At 26.4% G+C, this 24,678-nt stretch overlaps 13 protein-coding genes across 13 annotated transcripts; 7 read left to right on the top strand and 6 right to left on the bottom strand. All coding sequences in view use genetic code 12, as the record gives it.

Moving 5' to 3' along the window:
• Positions 1-26: 26 nt before the first annotated feature.
• Positions 27-404, bottom strand: VMA7 (H(+)-transporting V1 sector ATPase subunit F; the record flags this gene model as incomplete). Its single annotated transcript, XM_051759345.1, has 1 exon — positions 27-404. The coding sequence occupies one exon, from the start codon at positions 402-404 to the stop codon at positions 27-29; it is 378 nt and encodes a 125-aa protein (XP_051612731.1).
• A 156-nt stretch (positions 405-560) lies between these two features.
• Positions 561-1,439, top strand: KGF55_004442 (uncharacterized protein; the record flags this gene model as incomplete). Its single annotated transcript, XM_051759346.1, has 1 exon — positions 561-1,439. The coding sequence occupies one exon, from the start codon at positions 561-563 to the stop codon at positions 1,437-1,439; it is 879 nt and encodes a 292-aa protein (XP_051612732.1).
• A 214-nt stretch (positions 1,440-1,653) lies between these two features.
• On the bottom strand, positions 1,654-1,896 carry KGF55_004443 (uncharacterized protein; the record flags this gene model as incomplete). Its single annotated transcript, XM_051759347.1, has 1 exon — positions 1,654-1,896. One exon carries the CDS (start codon positions 1,894-1,896, stop codon positions 1,654-1,656), a length of 243 nt encoding a protein of 80 aa, XP_051612733.1.
• Positions 1,897-2,177: 281 nt separating this feature from the next.
• KGF55_004444 (uncharacterized protein) lies at positions 2,178-3,179 on the bottom strand (the record flags this gene model as incomplete). Its single annotated transcript, XM_051759348.1, has 1 exon — positions 2,178-3,179. The coding sequence occupies one exon, from the start codon at positions 3,177-3,179 to the stop codon at positions 2,178-2,180; it is 1,002 nt and encodes a 333-aa protein (XP_051612734.1).
• Positions 3,180-3,587: 408 nt separating this feature from the next.
• UGA1 (4-aminobutyrate transaminase) lies at positions 3,588-5,009 on the bottom strand (the record flags this gene model as incomplete). The annotated part of the gene is made up of 1 exon (XM_051759349.1): positions 3,588-5,009. The coding sequence occupies one exon, from the start codon at positions 5,007-5,009 to the stop codon at positions 3,588-3,590; it is 1,422 nt and encodes a 473-aa protein (XP_051612735.1).
• A 647-nt stretch (positions 5,010-5,656) lies between these two features.
• On the top strand, positions 5,657-8,008 carry TBF1 (Tbf1p; the record flags this gene model as incomplete). The annotated part of the gene is made up of 1 exon (XM_051759350.1): positions 5,657-8,008. The coding sequence occupies one exon, from the start codon at positions 5,657-5,659 to the stop codon at positions 8,006-8,008; it is 2,352 nt and encodes a 783-aa protein (XP_051612736.1).
• A 2,484-nt stretch (positions 8,009-10,492) lies between these two features.
• On the top strand, positions 10,493-12,025 carry STE4 (G protein subunit beta; the record flags this gene model as incomplete). Its single annotated transcript, XM_051759352.1, has 1 exon — positions 10,493-12,025. One exon carries the CDS (start codon positions 10,493-10,495, stop codon positions 12,023-12,025), a length of 1,533 nt encoding a protein of 510 aa, XP_051612737.1.
• A 224-nt stretch (positions 12,026-12,249) lies between these two features.
• Positions 12,250-13,005, bottom strand: TAF14 (TATA-binding protein-associated factor; the record flags this gene model as incomplete). Its single annotated transcript, XM_051759353.1, has 1 exon — positions 12,250-13,005. The coding sequence occupies one exon, from the start codon at positions 13,003-13,005 to the stop codon at positions 12,250-12,252; it is 756 nt and encodes a 251-aa protein (XP_051612738.1).
• An 884-nt stretch (positions 13,006-13,889) lies between these two features.
• BAT21 (branched-chain-amino-acid transaminase) lies at positions 13,890-15,083 on the top strand (the record flags this gene model as incomplete). The annotated part of the gene is made up of 1 exon (XM_051759354.1): positions 13,890-15,083. One exon carries the CDS (start codon positions 13,890-13,892, stop codon positions 15,081-15,083), a length of 1,194 nt encoding a protein of 397 aa, XP_051612739.1.
• A 59-nt stretch (positions 15,084-15,142) lies between these two features.
• Positions 15,143-16,246, bottom strand: HYM1 (Hym1p; the record flags this gene model as incomplete). The annotated part of the gene is made up of 1 exon (XM_051759355.1): positions 15,143-16,246. One exon carries the CDS (start codon positions 16,244-16,246, stop codon positions 15,143-15,145), a length of 1,104 nt encoding a protein of 367 aa, XP_051612740.1.
• Positions 16,247-16,584: 338 nt separating this feature from the next.
• On the top strand, positions 16,585-19,046 carry VPS36 (ESCRT-II subunit protein; the record flags this gene model as incomplete). Its single annotated transcript, XM_051759356.1, has 2 exons — positions 16,585-17,128; positions 17,254-19,046. The coding sequence occupies 2 exons, from the start codon at positions 16,585-16,587 to the stop codon at positions 19,044-19,046; spliced, it is 2,337 nt and encodes a 778-aa protein (XP_051612741.1).
• A 308-nt stretch (positions 19,047-19,354) lies between these two features.
• Positions 19,355-21,244, top strand: SSN3 (cyclin-dependent serine/threonine protein kinase; the record flags this gene model as incomplete). The annotated part of the gene is made up of 1 exon (XM_051759357.1): positions 19,355-21,244. One exon carries the CDS (start codon positions 19,355-19,357, stop codon positions 21,242-21,244), a length of 1,890 nt encoding a protein of 629 aa, XP_051612742.1.
• A 329-nt stretch (positions 21,245-21,573) lies between these two features.
• Positions 21,574-22,812, top strand: CAK1 (cyclin-dependent protein kinase-activating kinase; the record flags this gene model as incomplete). Its single annotated transcript, XM_051759358.1, has 1 exon — positions 21,574-22,812. One exon carries the CDS (start codon positions 21,574-21,576, stop codon positions 22,810-22,812), a length of 1,239 nt encoding a protein of 412 aa, XP_051612743.1.
• Positions 22,813-24,678: the final 1,866 nt, after the last annotated feature.

The raw sequence follows: 24,678 nt of genomic DNA on the forward strand, positions 1-24,678 counted from the left end.
TGTTTGTAATTATAATATTTCATCAATTATTCTCCAAATAATCTTCTAACTTTTTTCAAAATTGAATCCTTTTCAGGATCATAAGGATGATCTTTTGAAGGAATTTCTAAAATAGCAGGAAAAGCATTAGTATAACTATCAACTTTAAACCTTATTAAATCAGCTAAATGTTGATTTATTAATAATATAGCAATATCATCTCTTTCTTTTGTAAAATTATCAAATGATTCATCTATTTGTTCAATTGATGTTTTACCAGGTATAACTGTTAAAAAATTTGTTTCTTTACCTGGTTCATTTGAAATTTGACCAATTCCTGCTAGAAGTAATCCTGTTACTGTATCTTCATCTGCTATAGTAGCAATTAGCTTTCTTTTAGCCATTGCCTCAGTTCCCGAACTCATTTTGGTATGATATGGTTATGTATGTGAAATTGGAAGTTGAGTTGTAGTTTGTATTGTCTAAATGGTCTAAATGAGTTTCAACTGTTTAATCTTTTTTCGACTCAAATTCTTTTCACAGCCAAAATCTATATTTCACCTCGAAGATAGGAAGTTCAAATGATTTCAACTATACGACGAAATCTACTATCTAACTTTAAACCATCCCCATATCACTACAATGTACTCCTCACTCAATCAATAAGATTTGCGGGTCATTCAAAATGGGCTAATATAAAACATGATAAAGCTAAAAATGATGCAAAAAAATCAAAAGAAGCAACATTAATTGCAACAAAAATTGAAAGTTGTGTAAGAACAGGAGGTAAAGAAGCAAATGCAAGTTTAGATCAATTACTTGATAAAGCTAAAAAATTAAATGTTTCGAAAAATGTTATACAAAATGCTATAAAAAGAGGTTCAGGTGAAATAAATGATGGATCTAATAATCAAACTGAAGTTAGTTATGAATTTATGGGTCCTGGTGGTGTAGCGTTTATTATATCTGCAATAACTGATAATAAAGCAAGAACAGTTATGAGAGTTAAAACAGCAATGGCTTATTTTCAAGCTTCTTTAAGTCCATGTAATTTTATGTTTGAAAAAAAAGGTGAAATATTGATAGAACCTAAAACTGATGTTGAAGAAAGTTCTGATGATATATTTGAAATGATTTTAGAAATAGGAGCTGAAGATTTTGAAGAAATTGAATTTGATAATGAATTTCAACCTGGAAAAAAATATAAATTTTATAGAATCATTTGTGATCCATTAGAAATTCATAAATTAAGTAATGAATTAAGTTCAAGAGGTTATAAATTGAATGAAAGTTCAGTTAGATATTTGGCAGATAAAGATGGTCAAGTAAAATTTCCTGGTGATTATTCAAAGGGTTATTTCAGAGCAATTGATCATTTAGATCAAACACCAGAAGTTATAGATTATTATACAAACATTGAAGATGAACATCAAGGAAGAATCATGTCATCAGTCAATTGAGTTTGTCATGTAAATAGGTTATCAATCAATTTTGGTTCTGATATTGAATAAAACAGATATATATTAAATTAATTAGTTTCGCAATTGACAAAATATAAAGATCCCTCTCAATTCAAATATTTGAAAAAAAAACTTGAACACATTAATCGTTTTGTTTTTGTTATTAGTAATTGGAGATCAATTGACCTCAATCAAAATGCAATCGAAAATTCTTTTACTTTTCTTCTTCTTTGTTTTCACTTTTTCCAGCATTATTCAAAACATTATCTAATTCTGATAAATTTGCATTTTTCCATAATCTTAATTCTTTATCATGAGCAAAATGTCTATATGTGAAAAAAGTTGCTGATACAATAGCAACTCCAACAGCAGCAAATAATGGTGTCATTTCAACTGGATAAGTGATTTTTGGTTTGGTGCTTTTGATTGAAGATAACAATATTCTTGATGGTCTCATTATGATTTATATATGTTAATTGATGTTTGTGGAAAAATAAATAGTCGAGTAACTGAGGTTAACTTAGTCTTAGCTTAGTCAACTATTTTTTTCAATTGTATTTGAAATTAATTTGGTTGGTTGTGATTTATATGCAGAATCTCCATCATCTGATTAATACGGTGTTTGAGTGCTACCAATTTGATAGAATTCTGTTGCAAACAAGTTGGAGTTGCAGCCATTAAAACACTAAAAATGTCTATTTGAACATCTATAAATCTATTATAAAGTTACATTATTCATCACCACTTCTCAATCCAACTTTTCAAAGTATCATAGCATAACCACAGCACAGCCATTGAAGGAACTATTTTATACAAATTTGCAGTTAATCCTTTATATGCACCAAAAAATCCTTCATGTTTAAACATTGAATATAATGCATGACTAACTGACTTATATTGAAATCCTAATTCACCACCTGCCATACTTGCAACTTGATATCTTTTCCTTAAAACATCTAAAGGATATATCAATACTCCTCCAACAAAACTACTAAATGCTCCAGCTGCTAATTTCCATATTGGATTTGAAAAATCTCTTGGGGATTCTATCATATATTCCCTTAATCTTTCATATAATGCAAAATTTATAGCTACATATGGTGCAACTCCTAAAGTTGTCGGCACAATACCTCTATATAATGCAAAAAATCCACCTTCATTTTTATATACATCTTTCAAAGTTCCCCAAACAGTTGGTGGTTTAGCTAATTTACCTTGTTTTAATTTATTTAATGATGCTGTTTGAACTGTTATTCTAGCTCGTACTAAATCCAAAGGATATGTAACTGCTACAGAAGCAATTCCAGCAATTGATCCTGCAAATAATCTTTCTAAACCTGTTAGTTGATTATTATTAATTTGAGCTTTATTTAAATGATCATTATTTCTATATTTTATTATTAAATCTTTACATTTTTCAAATACTGCAAATTGAACTGCACTATAAGGAAATATTCTAATGCAATTTAAAGTATTACCACGAAATAAACCTCTCCAACCTTCTTCCTTGTACATTCTTGCTATAGTGGGAAACATTCCATGATAAGCTTGATTTGTTCCGGGACCTTGTAATTGTAATAAAATTTTAGCTCTTTCAAAAGGTGATACAACAGTTCTTGAAACTGCTCCAGCTATTCCACCTGCTATAAATGAAGCATTTGAATCATTTTTTATAAATTTTTTTAAATCTTGATATATTTTATTTGATTTAACTGCCATGGGCAATTTAAAATCTTCCATTTATTAATGTGATATGCTTCAATTTCTAAGTCTATTGATCTATGCTATATTGAAATGTAAAACATGCAATTAAATGTGTTGGAGAAATATTTAGTTGAAACGCAAATGGGTTAAATGATTGAATAGATAGATCTAAAGTTGATGCTTATGATAAAATTTGGTCTGTGACATTTTAAATCGGTTATTGAGAAAAAAAGTTTTCTATCTTATGATTTGAAACACAAATACGAAGAAAAGTATGGAGTACCTTATTTACACAAAAAATGTACTTAAACGAAAGTAAGAGTGTATCAGAATGAACAAGTTTCAACACATTTGAGTCAATTCATTGAGACTTGTATTCCGTAAGTACATAACCCAAGTAATCATAAAGACGAAAAAAAACATATCATTTTCCATACATAAATATTAGTAACTTGATAATACTTTTTCAATAGCATCAACTAAAATATCTGCATGTTTTTCTTCAAATACTAAAGTTGGTCTTAATCTTACTGAATCTTCTGCACAACCACCAATATTTACTCCACCAATAGTTTTCATATCATTTAAAAATTTATTTCTTGTTTCAGCATTATCTAAAGACCAAGCAATAAAAGTTGCTCTATCTTTACCTCTTAAATCACGTAAATATGATGGATATTTCTTTTGTAATGCTTCTAATTTTCCATATAAATAATTACCAACTTCATTAGCTCGTTCTACTAAATTATGTTTTAATATTTCATGACCAATTGAACCAGCTAATATCATTCTTGCTGGATCACCACACCAAGTATTAAATTGTCTATAAGCAAAATTTGGTATAATTTCAGGATCATGAAAGAAATAACCAGCTGATTGGAATTTTTTAGAAAAAGTAACTAAATCTGGTGGTGGTTGTAAATTAAATCTTTCATGAGCCCACATTATACCTGTTGATCCAACACCTGTTTGAACTTCATCCATAATTAATAATGCACCATGTTTTAAAGTTATATTCCTTAAACCTTGGAAAAATTCAGCTGAAGCATGATTATCACCACCTTCTGATTGAATTGGTTCAACTAATACACCAGCAATTGGAACTGACCAAGTATTAAATAAATCTTCAACAATTTTTAAACATCTTTCATCTTCTTTTTTATTATTTTCAACATTATCTTCTAATGGATATTTATATGATGGAAATTCAGCTTTTGGCCATTTAAAAGCTGGTAAATCTAATTTATGAATTGGTTTAGAACAAGTAGTTGAACCTGAAGCAAATAATCTACCATGAAATGCTCTTTCAAATGATAATATAGCTAATTCTGGTGCACCTGGAGCTTGATTATGCATAACTGTTTCAATTTCTTCTGGAGTAAATTGTGTTTTATAACCCCTCTTTTGTGCTTGATACCAAAAAAATGTAGCTTTAAAAGCTAATTCATTAGCATCTGCACCTGATAATCCTGACCATACTTTATCTTGATGTTTTGGAGCAACTTTTAAAATTTCTTTACAAATTTCATTTAAATCATTACCTGGATAATTTCCTAATGCTGGTCTATCAACTATAGCTCTAATCATTTTATCTGATTTTGCAGTTTCAATTAATGCAGAATTATTATAACCTAAAGGTATTGAAGCAATTTGAGCATAAACATCTAATAATAAATTACCATCAACATCTGCAATATAATTACCAATTGATTTAGTATAATCAGCTACAAAATATGCACTTCTTGCATCAAAAGATTTTGCTAATTCTTGAATTTCTGATTTGGATTTTGATTGAGTAGTTGATTTTATGACAGGTTCTTTTGGTTCATTTGGGAAATATTGTGATGATATGGAATTAACAGTCATTTTTGAGATTGTTAGATCAATTGATTAACTATGGGCAAAAGAAAAGAAGAAGATTAAATGAACTTAACTTTATAAAAAAAGGAAAGAATATACATTAATATAAATATATTTCAATGATGTATACCAGAGATGAATAAATTAAATTATTAGCGCAATCTATACTTTTTTAATTATTACCGCTATAAAATAACACTAAATGTTTGCTTTGTAACCCATAAATTTAATGTCGAGACATTGACATTTTCAGACATCGAATCCATTATTAGCCGGTGTTATTTGTCTCACAAATATTGGGTCGAGCATTCAGCTAGATCGACCCACACTCGCTCTATTTGGCATGTTTATCGTGGTGATTTTGTAAAAGATGTTTATTCACATAGTGATGAAACAGGCTACAGTAATTGCAGGAGCAAGCTCATTACCAACAAGTAATTAACTAGCAATTACCAAATTACCATTTTTTCAGTCTGTATACCTCGATATACTCATGTTTTTTGTTCAAAGTGGTTACAATATTTTGTTTTTATTTGAATTTAAAAATGTAAACAAAAGAGATAAAAAAAAGTAACGTGTGAAACATCATACAGATAATTTAATCATCAAATTATCCTTTATTCATCAATATCATACCATTTTCAAGTACTGCTATGGGTGATTCGAATATAGATTCAAATATAGATCCGAATTTGGGGGAAATACTAAAGGAACAATCGTCACATGCAACGCAGAATAATAACTCATCAGGTCAATCAGATCAAACCATAAATTCACAAACACAACTAACAGCTGAAGAAGCTTTATCCTCAATAGCAGATGAATTAACAAAAGATCCAATAAACGAAAATGAAGTTGATCAATCGATAAGTGAAAAAGCTGAAATGTTTTTACAACAAAATCAAGATGATGATGATAATGCAGAGCCAGCAGCTAAGAGAATGAAATTTGATGCTGATAAGAATCGTTCTGTAAGTCCCGCCATGAATTTGGATTCAGAAGGATTGCCAGAAGTGCAAAAGTCGCCGGATGATGCAGATAAAACAAACGATCAATCAGACACCTTAAATGACAACAATTCAAACTCAACTACATTCCAAGCTTCACCAAACAACAATCAACAAGAACAAGTACAAACAGAGAATCTACCGCAACAAAAAAGTCAACAACCAACTAATCTGTATGACCAGTCATCAAACCAACAACGTAAATCTCCACAAAGTAATACTCGACCACAAACACAACGATACACATCTTCAGTAATACCGTCTGATTCTGAATTATTCAACACAAACGCCGTTCATACAGCTTATACAACCTTATCATCACAATATAATTATCTGAGTTTAGATTCAAATAATTCAATTTTTTCTCAAGCTAATTTATCAGTTTTACCATTACCTATAGTAGCAGCGGATTATTTACCACCAAGAATACAATTATTAATAAATACATTACCAACATTAGATAATTTAGCTACTCAATTATTAAGAATAGTTGCAAGTTCTTCATATAAAAAAATAATTGATTTAGCATCAAATACTGAAACTTCAGAAGGAGCAACATATAGAGATTTAACTTCTTTATTTGAATTTACAAAAAGATTATATTCTGAAGAAGATCCATTTATAACTGTTGAACATTTAGCTCCTGGAATGTGGCAAATTGGAGAAATTACTCCACAAGTTTTTAAAAATAAAGAACAAAGTATTGAATCAACTTTAAGAAAAGTAAATTTAGCTACTTTTTTAGCTGCAACTTTAGGTACAATGGAAGTTGGATTTTTTTATCTTAATGAATCATTTTTAGATATTTTTTGTCCATCAAATGATTTAGATTTAAAAAATCATTTAAATGATCAAAGTTATTTAGATATTTCAACAAATTCATTAACTACATCTATTCAAACTGGAGTTGGTTCATCTATTGGTGGAAAAATTGGGAAATTATTAAAACCTCAAGCTTCATTATATATAGATTTAAAAACTCAAGCTTATATATCAGCAATTGAAGCAGGTGAAAGATCAAGAGAAGAAATATTAGAAGATATATTACCTGATGATATGGATCAATATCTTATGATGAAAAGACAAATTAATTTATTATTACCAACAGAAAATGATTTTATTGAAAGATGTAAAATTAGAAAAAATTTATTATTAAATTATGATGAAGAAAATTCAAATTTACCATTAAATGAAAATTTTAAATGGTTTAATTTTTTAAAAGATTTATTTGATTATGTTTCAAAAAATATGGGATATTTAATATGGGGTAAATCTGGTAAACCTCATAGAGATAAAAATAATTCATCTTCGACTTCAGTAATAACAAAAGAAATGTATGATCAAATAAATGCAAGAATGAATATAGATACAAATAATTCATCAGTACCATCTCAATCACAATCTACATCATCATCAACAGCAACATCTGGTCAATCACCAAATGATCATTCTAAATTATTACCATCTGAAATTAGAGAACAACAAATTCATGTAAATGGTCATAAACCAAGTCAAAGAAGACCATGGACAAGAGATGAAGAAAAAGCATTTAGACATGCATTAGAAATAAAAGGTCCACATTGGGCAGCAATATTAGATTTATTTGGTAAAGATGGTAAAATAAATCAATCTTTAAAAAATAGAAGTCAAATTCAATTAAAAGATAAAGCAAGAAATTGGAAAGTTTTTTATTTAAAAAATGGTATGGAAGTTCCTTCTTATTTAAAAACTGTTACTGGTGGTTTAGATGATAGAGTTAAACGTTCTATTTCAAGAAATGATAAAACTGCTGCTGCTCCTGTTCCAAAAGCTTCGAATCAACAACAGCAACAACAACAACAGCAGCAGCAACAGCAACAGCAACAGCAGCAACAACAACAACAACAACAACAAGAGCAGTTACAACAAATTCAACAACAACTACAACAGCAGCAACAGCAACAGCAGCAGCAACAACAGCAGCAGCAACAACAGCAGCAGCAACAACAACAAACATGATTAAGTAAGTAGTTAATTACATATTAAGATTAAGAGATAAATGAATTTGAACGTCATCCATATAATACGAACTCATATCCGGTGATTCTGAAAGTAGATTCTTTTGCGTACCCTCTAGTGTAGGAATTTGGCCTAAAGCATGAAGGTTGAAAGTTCAAAGTTCAAAGTTGAAGGGAGATAGTTCAAAGTTGAAAATTGAAAGTCAAGATATCAATGATTGGATAAATTACACGAATGTAGATAAACATTTGTATTAAAATTTTACGAGAATGCTAAAAATCTAATACTTGTAATAAACTAAATTTTTAGTGATCTTTTTTTTATTTTTTGTTTTTGCATAAAGATCTTTAAAGATCCATTAGATTCAAGATCCGAGATTTGTTTTAGATTAAATTTAAGTCAACGATAATTTTTTGAATACTTTTTTCTTAGCCTAACTGAGTTCATGATTGTTAAAGTAAGATCGAGTATTAAAATTTTCTTCAATATCTAAAGCTTTCGAGTAATTTTAAAATCAAGCTGAGTAAAGATAATGAAAATATCGGTTCATATACTAAAAAAAAACATATACTGTCTATGAAAAATCTATTTATTTATATGTTCGGCCTTTTCATAGTAATAAGAGTCAGGGAAATTACTTTTCTCATAACATTCCTCTAAATTATTTAAAATTATGGCTCAGTCCTAACAATAATTGGATTCGTACATACGCCACGTACTAGCTCTTAATCTTTGTGTTTAGTTCATTAAATTTTTTAATTTAATACGATAATTCAATAAATTAATAAATTAGCAAATCAATAAATAGGGTTCAACTTCTCCTTTTTTGTTTTGACTCTTCCGATATCCCTTATACAATAAATTTGAACTTTATATTCACCTAGAAGGATATATTGAAACAGCGAGTACTATTATTGACTAGTGTGAAATTTAACAGAATTCAGATGATTCATACTCACTGTTTTTAAAATTTCATTTTCACAAAAATATAATAAATCATTTAGTGATACTTTAAATAACTAAACTAATTTCAGTTATTATGCAAGTTTCATCGAAGGTTTTTTAAAAAAATTATTCAAACTTAGTAAACTTTATAGTTAGATGAATTATGACTTTTAATCTTTGGTCTAAGGTATTTTAATAACATAATAGCAAGATTTGAAAGGCTAGTAAGAAATGTTTTTTTTCTTTTTCATAAATTTGTAAATCTTTTGAAAGATCACATGAATTAAATGAAAGTGAAAAAATATTTTTATATCTTTCACATTAGATCTAGTCTACTCAATAAATTAAATTTGATGAATACAAATTTTGACTGTTTATATATATTGATACTTACTTAGCATGATAAGTATCGCCCAGAATTCAAATAAACTTCTCGTGGGGTTTTGCGATACGAGTGAGGATGAGTTATTGGGATAGTGATACGCACGGCTATTTTTTGTCCAGACTGAATTGAAAGATTGGTTCAGTTGCCTGATTATTCCCAATATAAACCTTTATCAAAATTTCAAATTATCTTTACACTTCGGATCTTATCTTTACTTACCTTAAATTTTCAGTGTAACTTAGTTACGTGTGGTGTAATAATTATTTATTCTTTTCTTATGTTGGCTTATATGTTAACCGCTTAAAATACTTTAGTACGTGTTAATCAAATGTTTAATACATTTTACATATACAAAAAATGACACAGAGGCTAATGCAAGATTTGGAATGAAATCTTAGTCTTCACCCTCAATTATGTGCTATATTAAATTTAGGTTTAAGTTGTATTGATTGGAATGGTGTTGAAAATCAGTATAGTAAGATATAGCTTTTGCATGACAGAAACTTTTGATAGATACTTCAGCTCATTCTTTGAGTCCATTATTGCCATTTTGAATTCTTCACTTAAACTAGATATTTAATATAAGATATCGAGTATTATGTATCATGTATTGGGAGTTATTTGAAATTTTTAGTGTACTATTTTGCGTTAACCCTTTTATTATTATTTAATTACTGTTACCCTTTAAAACCCTCTAAAATTTTATTATAAAACTTTTTGAAACAATTAAAAAATTACAATCCAAACTTTAACTTCCTAATCATATGATGAAAAGATTTAATAATGTACCTCGATTTAAATTAGACCCCAAATATAACAGTATCAAATTTAAGACTTTTTACTCCTTAATTATTAGAGTTTATATTTCATTTCGACTTTATTGACTTGAAAGTCAGATCAAACTTTAGTTTATTGGACTATATACAATACATTCATTTTTCTTTATCCATCAATCAATTAATTCATTTTTCATTCTTTGTCAATTATAATCTGTCCTTGTTCCATTCTATAGCATTAGAGTAGTAGGAAAGTTCATTGCATTTACATATAGTTACCATATCTACATAAAAATCACAAATCCGTCACAATTAGTTCACATTCAACACCTTATTCAATTCTGAAAGTCAATGGAAATAGTCTCATAAGTAAATAAAATGTTTAGTGATGATAATACTAATGGTTCAAATACTGCATACTTGTCAACCTCAAATAATCATACACTAAATGGTAATAGTCTAAATACATATAATTCACTCGAACAACAACAATTTCTTGAATCACAATCTAAACCAAAACCAGTTAACAATCCATCAATACCGAAACAAATTGAGTTAGCAAAATTAAAAGCAAAACAATTATATGATGAAATTATAATTATCAAGAAGAAAATTCAAGATACAAATTTAAAAACAGTATCAAAAAATGTAAATAATATACCAAATAATTCATGTAAATTAAAATTATATAATAATTTAAAAGGTCATCAAAATAAAATAGTTAAAATATGCTGGAATTCAAATTCAAATAAAATTTTAAGTGCTTCACAAGATGGATATATGATTATATGGGATGCAATAACTGGCTACAAGAAACAAGCTATTCAATTAGATAATAATTGGGTATTAACTTGTAGTTTATCACCAGATGAAAAATTAGTTGCTTCAGCTGGATTAGATAATCATTGTACTATATATAAAATTCAACCTGATAATTTAAATAATCCAGTACAAGATCCACAATATCAACAACAGCAGCTAAAACAAAGTTCAATAAGAAATGATGGATATCAATTACAAACTGGATTTTATCAATCTATTCAATCTGTTTTTAAAGGTCATACAGCATACATATCAGAATGTGAATTTATTGATAATAATTCAATAATAACATCAAGTGGAGATATGACATGTTCATTATGGGATATAAAAAAAGGAAATAAAATAAGAGATTTTATTGATCATGTTGGTGATGTATTATGTTTATCAATTTTCCCTAAAGAAATTTTACAAAATAATTTATTTATAAGTGGATCAAGTGATGGTTATGTTAAAGTTTGGGATTTAAGATCTCCAACTTCAATACAAAGTTTTAGTATATCAAATTCAGATGTAAATTGTGTTAAAATTTTCCCAGATGGTAATTCTTTTGCAACTGGTTCAGATGATGGTATGATTAGATTATTTGATTTAAGAAGTGATTGTGAAATTTCAAATTATTCTTTACAACAAGAAATTCAAAAATCTATAAATTTAAATTCTGGTGGTGGTGGTGTTAATTCTATTCCAAGATTAAGTTCACCACCTACTCCAATTGATAAAAAGACATATCAATATGGAAATAACTACACAACATTAAATCAACAACAACAACAACAACAAGCTCAATCACCTTTATTATATCAATCATCAGATATAATAAGTAATGGAGGAAGAAATAGTATATATTCAAAAAATTCAATATTAGAAAATTCTGGAATATTTTCAATAGATTTTAGTAAAAGTGGTAGATTATTATATCTGTGTTATTCAGACCATGGTTGTATTGTTTGGGATACTTTAAAAAATGAAATTATTGGTACTTTAGGTAGTGAACATTTAAATAAAATAAATAAAGTATCTATAAGTCCTGATGGAATTGGTTTAGCTACTGGTTCATGGGATTCTACAATAAAAATTTGGAGTGTTTAAGAAGAGATAAAAGAGGAATCTTTTTGAGGAATTTATGATTTTAAAAGTTCATCATTTTTAATTTATATTTATTTTAATATACATTACACAACTTTTTATTAAATGTATCATCATTCTTCGATGATGATAAATATTACCTGAATTCCTCTAATTGATACATTGATTATTATTTTCACCTACATTTTCCACCCCTCTTTTACTTCTTTCTTACTTCCCTATCTCCTTTAAGCTTCACCTGTATGTTTTTTAACATATTCCCATAAACTCTTCAATAAAGAATCAGGTAAAGTATATAAATCCATTGTAAATTCACCATTATCAACATCATTTTTAATATTCATTTCATTAGTTCTATTATCTGTAACCATTTGTACTATAACTATTAAATCATCTTCACTTAATTTTGTTAATCCATTACTTAATTTTTCTAAATCAATATTACCTTTCATTGCACCCTTTGATTTTTTTTTATCAATTATTGAAGCTTGTGATTGTTGTTGTGTTGATCCTGAAATATTTGATGATGATGGACCATTTGTTGAATCTAATTTTCTCTTGAGACCAGATGAATTATTTGCAGAGGATGAATTTTCATCAAATGGTAATGAACCACTTTCTAATAAAATTTTATTTAATTGTTGATTTTTATTTGGTCCTACAGGTATATTTATAACATGATCATTAATATATTTTTCTTGTAAAAAATTTAAATCATGTTGAAATTTACGTTCACCTGATTTACCAGCTATACCCAAAATATGAATAGAAATTGGAATATCAAATTCTCCCCAACCTTTCTCTTCAATTTTAAAAGGTTGTTGTTTTAATGATCTAATTGGATTTGAAAAAGTTGGATGTAATGTATATGTTACTTTATCTAATATTTTTGCAGGAATTTCTTTACCTTGAGAATCTAACATTGATATTTGAATTGACCATTTTCTCATTGGATAATTTTCAACTGGTGGTTCATCTTTCATAATATGTTGTTCTGTTGTTATTCTAATCGTTCTTTTAACTTGCTATATTGAATTGTTAGTATATCTTGCATTATAGGGTTTTGATAAAAATCGAGGCTGTTTTGAGCGGATTCTGTGATTAACTCCTACTCTTTGTAACTTCAAAAATTCATTGGAACACATACATCTGACATCTTGCCTTCTATTATTTTTTATTTTGATGATTTGGGAAATAAAATGGTGATGATTTGACTAAAAATAGATACTTAGTGAGGAAAGTTATTGCCTAAGTTCGATTTTCTCCTGAATTAAAGTTGAAGTATAAAATGGCAATCCCGTTCTGTTGTTATTTCCAATGAGTATAATTGAAATTTCAATAATGATTTATTCAGTTGATTGTTGTGTTATTTTATTTTGATGATTTTTTTTCCCTTGTAATGGCAGTTTCAAATTTGCTTGATAATTTTTTAATGAAATTTTTTTGAAATCAAAGACATGATATACCAGTGAATCGAAAGGGACTGTAATTGATTCTTAGAGGAATGATTGATTGATGGATGAGAAGGTTTGATCTTATCGATTGATCGCTGATGTGATTAACCTCCACATTAAAGCTATTTACTTTGATCAGTTCAAGTCTCACGAAGTATTACATGATAACCAACACTAGAAAACAAAGAAGGAGGTAACAAATACAAACCAATTACTCTAATACTCTTTTTCAAATCTACTCAAGGATGGTTAAATTCTTCCCGATAATTTTGAAGAATTGGATTACTCATAGCGGATTTTGGTAGCGACAACTATATCGGTATATTTTTATAAAATAGAATCAGTTTCAATATATTTTTCAATAATTTTGGTTGCAACTTTTTCATTTAAATCGAGATTTAGGCCATTGAGAGATGTTGTTTACTAAGAATATAACATCACAGAGCATAAGACTAGCGTCTTCATTAATTCGCTTCAACTCAACCACATCATCCCAAGCTCCATTAGATGCTTCAAAATTAATTATTGAAAAAACCACTAATCCCAAATCAAAATTATCAAAAGATAAATTAATATTTGGTAAAACATTTACTGATCATATGTTAGAAATAGATTGGGATTCTCAAACTGGATGGGGTACTCCTAAAATTTCACCTTATCATAATTTTTCATTAGATCCTTCAAGTGTTGTTTTTCATTATGGATTTGAATTATTTGAAGGTATGAAAGCATATAAAGATTCTAAAGGTCAAGTAAGAACTTTTAGAGGTAATAAAAATATGATAAGAATGAATAAATCAGCTGAAAGAATAACTTTACCAACATTTGAAGGAGAAGAATTACAAAAATTGATTGATAAATTATTAATTTTAGATCATGAATTTATACCTGAGGGAAAGGGTTATTCATTATATATTAGACCAACAATGATTGGAACTGATGCATTTTTAGGTGTTGGAACACCAAATAAAGCTAAAATTTTTACTATATGTAGTCCAGTTGGACCATATTATAAAAATGGGTTTAAACCAGTATCATTAGAAGCAACAGATTATGCAGTTAGAGCTTGGCCAGGAGGAGTTGGTGATAAAAAATTAGGTGCAAATTATGCTCCTTGTATATTACCACAAAATGAAGCAGCAAAAAGAGGATTTGATCAAAATTTATGGTTATTTGGAAAAGAAGGATATATAACAGAAGTCGGTACAATGAATGTATTTTTTGTTTTTAAAAATCCAAAATCTGGTAAAAAGGAATTAACTACTCATCCATTAGATGGTACAATATTAGAAGGTGTTACAAGAGATTCAATATTAGAATTAGCAAAGGAAAGATTACCTTCTAATGAATGGGATATAACTGAACGTAAATTTACAATACATGATGTTCAAAAAGCAGCAAAAGAAGGGAATTTAATAGAAGCTTTTGGAGCAGGTACTGCAGCTGTTGTATCGCCAATAAAACATATTGGTTATAAAGGTGAAGATATTAATATTCCTGTTATTTTAGGAAATTCAGGTGAATTAGCTGCACAAATTGCTGATTGGATAAGTAAGATTCAATATGGTGAAGAAGAATATAAAGATTGGTCAAGAGTTGCAAAATAATTAAAAATCATATAGCATTATTATAGAAGTTTTTTTGTATTATAATAGACTTTGAAACATCATTGAGTTATATTTTTATCAGGTAATAATTCAATTTGTTGAATTATAAAATTTCTTTCTTCTATTAAACTTGAATCATGAAAACTTGTAATATCAAAAGTTTTGAAAAATTCTGAAAAATTTTGTTTATTTTTTATAAGAGTTTCATTTATTTTTGGTAATCTTTTTGGATTTGCAATAATATATTTTAATAAATGAAACCCTTCTAATTGTAAATTTTTCAGTTTTTCACTTAATAAAAGCATTGTATATTTTAAATTTTTATAATCATTACAATATTTTTGTAAAAATTGTAAATTCGATCTTTCAGAAACCAAGTCTTTTAATAATTTTGAAATTTGTCTTTTTGTTACATAATTATTTGATTTTATTAAATTATTAATGTGATTCATAAAATTTTCATAATTTAATACAAGGAAATCAGGTATAATTTTTTTATGAATAGTTAATAAATCATTTAATGTCATCATTGAATCACAAGCAATTTCAAACATTGGATTTTCAACATATTTAAAAAAATTCCAAAATGCTTCATTATATATTATATATTTATTAATTTCTTCAAATTTACAACAATCTCTTAATATTTGTCCACATACTAATCCAATTTCTGGTGTTTCTGGACCTCTTATTAATATATTTAAAATCTCTGGTTTTTTATGTAGTAAATAATCTACAACAGGTGGTGATTGTTGTGATAAGGTGGTGGATGATGATGATGATAACATTGATTTTAAACCACCTATTCCATTTCCATTTCCATTAATTCCAGTTATATAATTCCGTCGTAATAAAGTTGAATATATTATTATAACATCTTTTCTTGAATCAAAATCTAATTTATTTAAATTTATTGTTAAAATATAAAGATTATTTGTAATTAAAATTTCTGATAATAATTGATTAATTTGATCAAATTGTGGTTCATTTTCATCATCTCCATATATTATATTTTTTATTTGTTTTAAATATCTTGATGATTCATCTTGATATTTTTTATAACTTGATGGATCATTTGTGTAATCTAATTTTGATAATTGATCATTTAATGCTCTTATTAATTCTGGAGGATTCTTGGGATTTCTTTTAAATAAAAAAGCCATTTAATTGAAAAATAATGATGGAATGAGTGAAAAAGTACTATTTACATGGATTTGAAACGCGTATCTTCAATCAAAAGGAGGTTTGCTTGTGATATTTGGTTGTCAAGACGACTTATCGTGTATTGAATATTTAGTGTTATTTTTGTATGTAATTGACGATTTATAACTTAATTTTAAACTTTTAGGTTCTGAAATTTTGTTGATTATAAATAAACAGATAAATGACCTTGTTTGATAAATCTGGAGGAGTTTTGCTTCAATCAATTGGCTCTATTCAGCTGATTTAGAGTTTGTTATTATACTTTGATCTGTTGATAGTGCAAACAAAAAAAAAAGTTATGTTTGATTTTGAATCAATAAATAAAAATTATTACTACAATTACATTAGATCTTACTTTATTAAACCAAAACCAAAACCACCAACAGCGGATCCAAAGAAAGATCAAAAGAAGAAGAAACAGGAAAAGTGTTTTGTTTGTAAAAGAAATTGCTTCATTTGTAAAGATATTAAACCAATACCATCAGATATTGAAAAGGGTTTCAAACAATCATATTTAATTAAGAATTATCCTCCAAAATATATAAAAGGAGAATATAATAACATTAAACCAGATTTAAATAAAAGTTTCAAAAATTCATCAGTTTTTAAACAATCTAAATCAATTCAAAAAGAATTTAAAACTATAAAACCAGATTTGAAAAAGGGATTTAAAGATAGACATTCTCCAAATCTTATTGTTTTTAAATCACCTTCGAAAAAGAAGAAAACATCGACAACTTCAAAATCCCCTCCAACTTTTACAGAATCTGATTTCAAAACATTTGTGTTATTTATTGAAATATTAATCTTAATGGCAATTCCATTTTATTTTATAATTAAATGTCTTGGTTAAAAATATGGTCATCGATAAAAGTAAATCGAAGTAATAGACCAATATTATATGAAGATGAACATAATGTTTATATAAAAGATAATATTGGATTATATCAAGGAAAACTGAAAATAGTTGATCATCAAAATGGTAGATTATATTTAACAAATAAAAGAGTTATATATTTTGATAATTCAAATATTAATAATTGTATTGCTATTGATTTAAATAAATTACATTCTGTAGAATTAATTGAAAAATTTTTAAGATCTTCACCAAAAGTAAAATTATTTTTAAAAAAAGATTTATCAAATAAACAACAACAAAATGAATTAAAGGGAATTGATTGGGTTTGTAAAATTTGTTCATTTAATAATCATATACCTCCTGGTTTTAATTGGGATGAAGATGATTTACCAAAATGTATATCTTGTGGAATACGACCGACAAGGAAATATATTGAAGGAATAATGGATTCATCAAAGGAATCAACTCCATCTTTCACTGTACCACCACCATCATCGATAGATTTGAATAATAATCAATCTCCATCACCAGCACTGACTACTCCTGAACCATCAAATCTAACCAATGGTCAATGTCCTACATGTACATTTATAAATCATAAATCAATTAAGTATTGTGAAATGTGTGGAACTGAATTATCAGCATCAACAACATTAGAAATAAGTCAATCAATAAATGAAATTTCAATTGAAAATAATCCATTAAATTTAAAACTAGAATCACAAGAAATTTATACAAATGATAAACCATATATAAAGATAAGTTTTAGAAAAGGTGGTGAACAAAAATTTTTTCAAGAAATTGCAAATCTTATAGATGAAATAAAATGGGAAAATTTAAGAAAAAGAGGAGGAATTAATCAAAATTCAACAAAATTACAATCAAAAAAACCAGAAATTAAAAGAACTGGCGCAGGTATACATGCTTTGGAGCTTATTGGAGAACAACAAAGAAAAAATAATGAAATTATATTAAGTTCATCATTAGAAGATTTAGAACAATTAATGTTTAAATTTAAAGATATTTTAAATTTATCATCTACTTTTAATGGATTAATTAATAATAAAAATGGTGTAACAAAAAGTTTACCACCAATTAACATTAATAAATCATCTAATTTATATCATTCTGAATTAAGTAGACATATTAGTGAATATTTAATAAATTTTAAATTAACAAAAAATTCATCAATGATTACATTACAAGATTCATTCGCTGATTATAATAGATTTTTAGTTAAATCTCAAGGATTTGGATGTGAATTAATTGATGTAAATGATTTTAAAAAATCGATTGAATTATTTAATAATTTAAATTTACCAGTTATTTTAAATAAATATGAAAAAAGTGAATTAATTGTAATAAAACCAAGAATTCATGCAAATGTTTATGATGAATTTATTATACAATTTTTAAATAATCATGAACATCAATATAAAATAAATAAATTAAAAAATGAAATGATTGATTCCGACAATAATTTTAATAGTGAATTAAATTATGGTTGTACAATCTCAGAAATTTCTCATTTTTTTAATTGGTCTTATAGTATAACAAAAGAAGAATTAGAAAAATTAATTGAAAATGGGAAAATTGTAATAGATCAAAATATATCAGGAACTTTTTATTACGTTAATAAATTTTCACCTACCTACGACTGGGATGATTCAAAAGAAATTGATCAAATTAAAAATGATATAATAAATGAACAAAATGAAATAACTAAAAATTTAAAAATGGAATATAATAAATTAAATTTAAATAATTTAATTAATATAAATCCTGATTATGAATTTGGTAATTTGGTTGATGAAAATTCTATTGTTAGTGATTCTACTCCATCTTCTATAAATATACCTTCCAATGTTTCATTAAATGGATTAGAAGGTTTGAAATTTTGATTATATATGTTTACGAAGAAAGTAAAAACAACGAACTATGATGAAGTAGGTGATTAAATCCTGAGTAAAGTAATGAGCAATGAAAATTGCATATAACTTTAGTTATTTTATTTAACTTAATGACACATTTATAATTTACCCCTTAAGCTCCAAACTTACCTCTTAATTAATACATCTTACACAAAATTGTATTATCGTTAAATCAATTTGGCCCAATTCAATTCATTTTATATCATCCATTAGAATCTTCAAAAAACTAGGTTCATAGACTGCAAAACATCAAATAGAAGTTTATAATCTGTTAAGTCATGAGTTACGGATCAACTTCATCTCAATATAGGAAATTGAATGGAGTGCCGATACCTCAATCTCAAAATACTAAACAAAGTATTCAACAACATAGAACTAATCAAAATCTACCTTTGAATAATTCAAATATACTGCAACAACAGCATCCACAACATCCTCAGCACCCGCAACAGCATCTACAACAGCAACAAAAACAAGAAATGTATATACCGTCGGCATCATCATCATTAACTCAAACTATACCTACGAATAATCCATTATTACCACCAAATAATCATTCACATCATCATCATCCAAATCATCACCAACAACAAAATCATCAACAATCTGGAACAATTCCAAATCAATTACCTTCAGTACCTCAACCTGCATTAATGGCATCAAATTCAATTTTAACATTAGGACCTTTCAAACATAGAAAAGATTTAACAAGAGAATCTGTTTTATCAACTTATCAAATTATGGGATATATAGCAGCAGGAACTTATGGGAAAGTTTATAAAGCAAAACTACGAGGAAATTTGAAAAAAGAAGATGAAGTTAAAAATTCAAATGGAAATAGTTCAAGTAATGCAGAAGATCTAGATACCAAGACTGATTATTCATTAAATTCTACAACGACATCATCAACATTGACCAGCACAACCACCACTACCTCAAATCAACGAAATCAAAAAGATGAGGAACCATTACCACAATTTTATGCCATAAAAAAATTTAAAAGTGATAATCATTCAACAAATTCAAATTTAAATTCAAATTTAAATATAAACAAAAATATTGATAATAATGATATAATTCATTATACTGGAATATCACAAAGTGCAATTAGAGAAATGTCATTATGTCGAGAATTAAATAATAAAAATATAACAAAGTTAATAAATATAATATTAGAAAATAAAAGTATATATATGATATTTGAATTTTGTGAACATGATCTTTTACAAATTATTCATTATCATTCTCATCCGGATTTAAAACCAATCCCCATTACAACTATAAAATCATTAATTTGGCAAATTTTAAATGGTGTTACTTTTTTACATAAAAATTGGATATTTCATAGAGATTTAAAACCTGCAAATATAATGGTTACATCAAATGGTATTGTTAAAATTGGAGATTTAGGTTTAGCAAGAAAATTTAATAATCCTTTACAAAGTTTTTATACAGGAGATAAAGTTGTTGTTACAATATGGTATAGAGCTCCTGAATTATTATTAGGTACAAGACATTATACTCCTGCAATTGATTTATGGGCAGTTGGATGTATTTTGGCTGAGCTATTATCATTAAGACCAATTTTTAAAGGAGAAGAAGCCAAGATAGATATAAATAATAAAAAATCAGTACCATTTCAAAAAAATCAATTTCAAAAAATTATTGAAATTTTAGGTACACCAAATTTAAAAAATTGGCCAAATTTAAATAAATATCCAGAATATAATTCATTTGTACAACAATTAAATCAAAATTATTCAAATAATTTAAATCAATGGTATAAATTAATTGGAGGAGATAATAAACAATGTCTTGAGCTACTTTATGGATTATTAAAATATGATCCTGAAATAAGATTAACTTCTGATCAAGCATTAATTCATAATTTTTTTTTAGAATTACCTAAATTTAAAGAAAATGCTTTTGATGGTTTAAATTTTAAATATCCAAATAGAAAAATTTATTTTGATGATAATGATATAAATCAAGGAATTGGGAATAATCAGAATAATAATAATCAAGTAAATCAGGGAAATCAAGTAAATCAAGTAAATCAAAATAGTAATTACGTACAAAATCAAAGTACAGCTAATGGTAATAATACTAAGAGAAATAATGGATTTGATGAAAATATTGGTACAACAACAAAAAGAAAAAGAGTTTGAGTTCAAATTTCGAGCAAGTAAAAAAACAGAAGTTTATAGTTTGTATTTACATAATCATTGCATTGTATATTCAAAAAAAGACATTGTTTTTATAGCATTTTTACATATTTTCATTATCAATTTGGTATATAAACTGTTTGATCTCTGTATGATTAAAAGACCCCAATAAAGCGCGTCGCGTAATAATCCAAAACAAAATAAATTTTGATCTGATAATTAATTTACAACCAAATAAATTATGAAACACATTATCTACCACTTTTTCTTCTACTTTTGAAGGCAAAAATTTAAACATCCAAACTCTTCATTTGGTGGATGATTTAGTCACAATGGTTTCAAAATTAAAGGAATTATATACAGATAATCAATTAATTCATAATAGTCCAATATCAGATATTTATAAAGTTAAACCAATTAAAGAATCTTCAAATTTAACTGAATTGGAAAAGAAACAGGATTTCTTGATATTAAAAATCGTTGATTTAGATTTTAAAATTCCTCCACATTCAATCAAAAGAGAAATTGAAACTATTAAAGTATTACAGGAAAAGAAGAAAGAACAAAGTAATGAAGGATATATTGGAATAATTGAAATGTTCAACAACTTCCAAATAGTTGATGATATGATTTTAAGTTTAAAATATTATCCTTTTACATTAAATCAATTAGTTTTAAATTCAAAATATAGTAGAAAAAAAATTAAATTTAATTCAATTGGTGATATGAGTGGGAATAGTAATGGTGAATATGAATTAAAAAATAAAATTAAAGTTAGTGAATTAAGAGAATTCATCATCAAGATGGTTAGTTCATTAAATTTTATTCATCAGAATCAAATAATTCATAGAGATTTAAAAATGAGTAATATATTTTTTGAAGCAAATGATTTAACTAAACCCATTATTGGAGATTTTAGTTGTTGTTATAATTTAAATCAACCACCTGAAGATGAACCATTAGATTTTAAATATTTAGATATAAGTTCTGGAATTTATAAACCACCTGAATTATTATTAGGTATAACCAACTATAATTTTGAAATTGATTATTGGTCATTTGGTATTATTTTAACTATATTATTTTCATTAAATTTTAAATCAATTTTAATTAAAGATGATTTAGATTTAAATAATGATTCAAATATTCATGATTTACATTTATTATCTTGTATTTTTAAAACTTTTGGAACTCCAATTATTGAAAAATCAATTAATAATAATGAATCAGCTGGTAGAGAAGAAGAAAGTCAAAAAGAAGATAGTAAAGAAGGAAACAATAAAGAAGAAGCTAGTAAAGAAGATGCTAATAAAGACGATGCTAATAAAGAAGAAGAAGAAGATTATTTATATTGGCCAGAATTAAATAATAATGATTTACATTTTAAAAAATTTAATTTAAAAATTCAAAAACCTTTATCAATTGAAAATATATTACCAAAACTTATCATTGATGATTCACTTGATTTTAATAATGATATTAATGATCCTAATGATATTAACAAAATTAAAATTTTTTTTAAAAATTTAATGAGATATGATAGAAATAAAAGAAAAATGTTTATTGATTAAACAAATTCATAATTAAAACTTAACTAATGAGTAATAACAAATATTTAACTAATGATTAATAACTAATATTTAATAATTATAACTAATAATTAGCTGGCTAATGATTAAGAAATTAACTAGTTAATAATCTCAAAAAATTCTGAATTATTTGTAGACTATTTGTATTTGATTTTTAATTTCTATCTTTTGATCGATTATGAGGTTGATCATGAGAAATGGAGTGCAATTTTTCAACAAATTGAATGACATTATTCTTTTAATTTCAAAGCTATAACTTACTAATTTTTTGCAACAAAATTTGGTTGCAAAATTGTTAAATAATTGAGCTGTCACATAATTTATTTACTTCTCAAGTTAAAGTTTCACCTCAACTTAAAAAATAAACAGCTATGAAGATTCATTCAAATTTACTTAGATTAGGCAAGATTCTTACTTGATCAACTTGAAACTTACGACTCATATTATTGATTTTGTAATTACATGTTTAAATGAGATCAAATTAAATCTATAATGGTTTTATACAATCAGAAACATCCTTACCGCAATATATTTAAAAATATTTAGAAAAAACTTCCATACCTCAATATTAAAATTCTGATTCCTAATAAAAATATTTTTTTGTCTTCAATGTTGTATCAAACTTAAGAATGAATTGAGATGAGATAGAATCTTAGCAGGTGGTATTTCAATAGGTAATCAGGTAACGCAGTAATACTGTATTCTAAGCTATAGCTTTCGTAATAATAAAGTGGATCATTAACGGAATATTAGTTCAGAGTAAATTTACAAATGAATCTAACCAATTAATATACTAACCAATTAATAAAAAGTGGGGATAAACGTTTGTATATATTATACTACCAAGAGCACTAATCTTATTTTCTTCCATGAAGATCAAATGGGAGTTATAATACAGAAAAGATTCATTAGCGAGATCAAATATGGAGATCAAAGACTACATAGATAGATTAATAATAAATGATATTATCTCACCTCTCTCAATGATTCATCAGTGAAGATAATAATTTAGTATTACTAGTATTTACAATTTAAGTAATACTTGCGGCTCATGCATCTACCCCGCAAAATGGAATATTTGTCCAGTTTTAGTTTTTCATGTAGAATGACTTAAATTAAATTATTTAGACAGGACAAGTGTTAATATGTAGATCCCCCAAAATCTAAATTTCATTCTAGTTCAAATCCCACTAAGATAGCTGTACGATTACCGTAGCAAAATAAGTCATTAAAGTTGAAATAGTACGGTATCAAGAACGTTTGGACAAGAACGCTGAGGCATCAAAAAGAAGATAATGGTAGAAAGTGTCAGCATTAGTTTGAAACAAGTACATATCAATGCAAGTAGATTTCAAATTTTCAATACTTAGTAATTAATTTTATATCTTATCAGAGTTTGTTTGTCATAAAATTTCATTTATTATTTGACAAGTTAAAATGTGACTATAATACCATTCTTCTTCTTCTAGACAATAAAACAGATAAATTAGATGATACAATTTTCTATAAAACCCTGTTATCGTCCGTTTTATAATATTTTGAATTGTTGTTTCTTTTTGGTACCTCTTTGTACTATCTTATTATTTTATTATTATTTAATGATTTACAATATTACAAATAAAGATTAACAAATTAACAAAGTTACAAGTGTTATTTAAATAGATGACTATTTTGGATATAGACACCAGCTTAGTGAAGATTACTAGGTAGTAGTACTGCTTTGCTCAATAGTTTGATTGATACAGTACATAAGTAAGTATATTAAGTTATTAACTATATACTTAAAAGTCTTAATATAGATAACTTAATATAGTAATAGTATACTGTATATAGTGTATCTAGTAATAA

The sequence above is a fragment of the Candida pseudojiufengensis genome, assembly GCF_024610245.1.
Source record: "Candida pseudojiufengensis strain CBS 10847 chromosome Unknown scaffold13, whole genome shotgun sequence".
NCBI lineage: Eukaryota > Fungi > Ascomycota > Pichiomycetes > Serinales > Debaryomycetaceae > Lodderomyces > Lodderomyces pseudojiufengensis.